Source organism: Suricata suricatta, chromosome 9 (genome assembly GCF_006229205.1).
Source record: "Suricata suricatta isolate VVHF042 chromosome 9, meerkat_22Aug2017_6uvM2_HiC, whole genome shotgun sequence".
Lineage (NCBI taxonomy): Eukaryota > Metazoa > Chordata > Mammalia > Carnivora > Herpestidae > Suricata > Suricata suricatta.
The window spans coordinates 637122-639736 of NC_043708.1; the positions used below are offsets into that span (position 1 = coordinate 637122).

The 2615-nt window shown below is 65.0% G+C and overlaps 1 protein-coding gene across 1 annotated transcript in view; it reads right to left on the bottom strand.

The window, feature by feature from the left end:
• Positions 1-151: 151 nt before the first annotated feature.
• Positions 152-2615, bottom strand: part of ZBTB42 (zinc finger and BTB domain containing 42) — a 5897-nt gene continuing 3433 nt past the window's right edge. Inside the window, exon 8 of the mRNA XM_029950764.1 lies at positions 152-2614. Within this exon, the coding sequence (XP_029806624.1) occupies positions 2239-2614 (376 nt within the window). The 3' untranslated portion in view covers positions 152-2238. The remainder of the gene's footprint in view (position 2615) is intronic.

Consider the following 2615-nt stretch of genomic DNA (forward strand, 5'->3'; position numbering starts at 1 on the left):
CCCCCCCCCCCCCACCAGGCACAGCAGGTGATGCGGCCTGAGACCGGGCCCCCAGGGAGGCCGCTGCCCACTGGGACCCGCCCCACCCACCCCAAGCAGCAGCGCCCACACGTCCCGCACACCCCTGTCCCCAGGAATAACCCTGGCCATCTCCACCTGGGGCGGACTTTATTACCACTGTCATCATTAAGCCGGCCACGCGGACACGGGAAGACAGCCGGGTGCTCGCAACCGAAACCTCCCGCCAAACGCTAAGCATGAACAACTGTCCTCTGGTCACCGGGAGCTGCCCACCCAGGGGGGGAACAGCACACGGCTGTGGGGAGGAGGCTGGACCAGCCCGAGAGGGTCCCCGCCACCGGCAGGCTCCCCTCGCGCCACACCCGCACGCCTCTAATCCACGCTCCCGCACAATTGGTGTTGAATATGTAGCGGTTTTGTCCGAACTGCGAATCACATTGGTGCCAAAAAAAAAACTAACCGTCTCTCTTCCCATGAACTTCACAGTAACTGTCTGCAGAAGACAATGAATCCAGTGTTGAGACCTCAAGGGAGGAAAGTAAGTTTCTTCCCCCGTGGAAGCCCTGCTGCCGGCTGGGGCCACGGGTGCGGCTCAGACACAGACACAGACACAGACACACACACATACACGGAAGCCTGATCGTGGAGTACATGACAGCGAGTGTGAGGTACCACCAGGGACACCCACAAGCAGGGGGTCCCCCTTCCCACCTCCCTCAGCCTGCGGCCAGTCCAGGGCTTCTGAGCCCCACGTACTAATGGGGAGGCCCCCCCCCCCGCACTGCATGGTGGGCAGGGAGACAGCCCCTCCGGCCCACCTGCTGTGAAGGTCACCGGCATTTCACCCCAGACCAGGCGGATGAGTAAATGGGACATCAAGTGTTGCCAGGAGACGAGAGAATAACTTAAACTTGGCCGGACTCCGTCCTCAGTGCCTCCGGTCGGCGGACAGCAGGAGTCCAGGGGCTCTGCCCCCTGCAGGCCCCCCACAAGCGTGGCAGGCCTCGTCTGGCCTCTCCCCTTGCCATGAGCATGGACATTCTGGCAGCAAGATTTGCTGAGTGAGTAGGTAGGAAACGTGGGGTGACTTTCCCATTCTAGGAGCCATGGACGACAGTGGGGGGCTTGACCCCAGCCCGTCAGGGAGGGGCTTGCCCTCCCCCATGCCCTCTCTGTCCGAAGGCAGCTTTTGCCCAGGCCCTGCAAACACTGCCCCCGGTCAGAGAGAATGGCTTCGGGCCCCCAGCTCGCTGCTCCAGAAATGACCGGCAGCTCCAGGGAGACCCTGAGCAGGCAGACCAGTGACTGCAGGGCGAGGCCCCCAGCAGCCCAGGGCCAGCCTGTCATGCTGCTGGCGGGCGCCTGCTTTCCCACATCCCTCCTCGCCGCACCCAAGGGATGTTAGCGGCGCCCTGGCCCCTGTGTTCAGGCGGGGAAGCGGCACGGCCCATCGCCCACGGGAAACAGCTGGCAGCCTCAGGAGGCTCTTTCTGCATCTAGAGAGAATCATTTCCAAATTCCAATTTCCCCTCTCTGCCAGAGTTCCCGTGTGGTCAGGGTCACCAGCTCGGGGGGGCTCACCTCCCACTCCAGCACCTGGAACCCGGAAGCCACTCAGCTTCCAGCAGGTTCTGCAGCCCTGCAGCACCAGCTGTGCCCTGACGTCCCCTGCCCGTGCTCCCTATGCCCGGGGCCTCCTGAAGAGGCTCCTGCTGCCAGCCGCCAGGGGCAGCCTGTTCTGTCCAAGTGCCCTTTTGGGGACATGCTGACTACTTCTGAGTGGTGTGCGTCCTCTACAGAGCGTGGCTGCAGGCTCACAAGGGTGTGCCAGTGAGGGTGGTAGGGAGAGCCCTCGGAGGGGCCCAGGAGCCTGGCCTGAGCTCAGGGCTCTTCGGGGACTCCCGGAGGTGACAGAGGGGACCCTGGCTGGAGGAGGAGGACAGGAAGACAGTGTTTAAGATCAGGGGACAGCTGGGGGCAGAAGTGAGCTGGAGAATGGGGGCCGGGGGCGAGGCGTGGAAGAGGGCTCCCTAAGCCACTCTGAGTCACCCCGCCTGAAGCCCTCCGCCAGGGGCAGATGTGGCCTTCCGGCTGGGAGGTACAGCGCGGGACGCCCCCACCCCCTTCCCAACCCCGGGGCTCCCATCCCTCAGGCTCCATCCCCACCTGGGAGGTTCCCCCCTCCCTACCACCCCTCTCAAGCCGCACAGACACAAGTCACACCAGCAGGGACTTGACCAGGCCACAGTGGAATTTCCGGACGTGGCGGTAGAGGTCCCCGGACTGCGTGAAGCGGCGCTCGCACCAGCGACAGGCGTGCGGCTTCTCGCGCGTGTGCACCACCGCGTGGCGGCTCAGGTTGTGCGCGTACTGGAAGCTCTTGCCGCACTGCACGCACGTGTAGGGCTTCTCGCCCGAGTGCGTGCGCTCGTGCCTCTTCAGCGTGTACGTGCACGAGAAGGTCTTCCCGCAGAGCGGGCAGGTGGGCACCGTGCCGTCGGGCGGGAGCCGCGCCCGGCCGCCGTCCCGCTCCCGGAAGTGGGCGCTGAGGTGCAGCTGCAGCGCGTCGGCGCCGGGGCACAGCTTGCCGCACA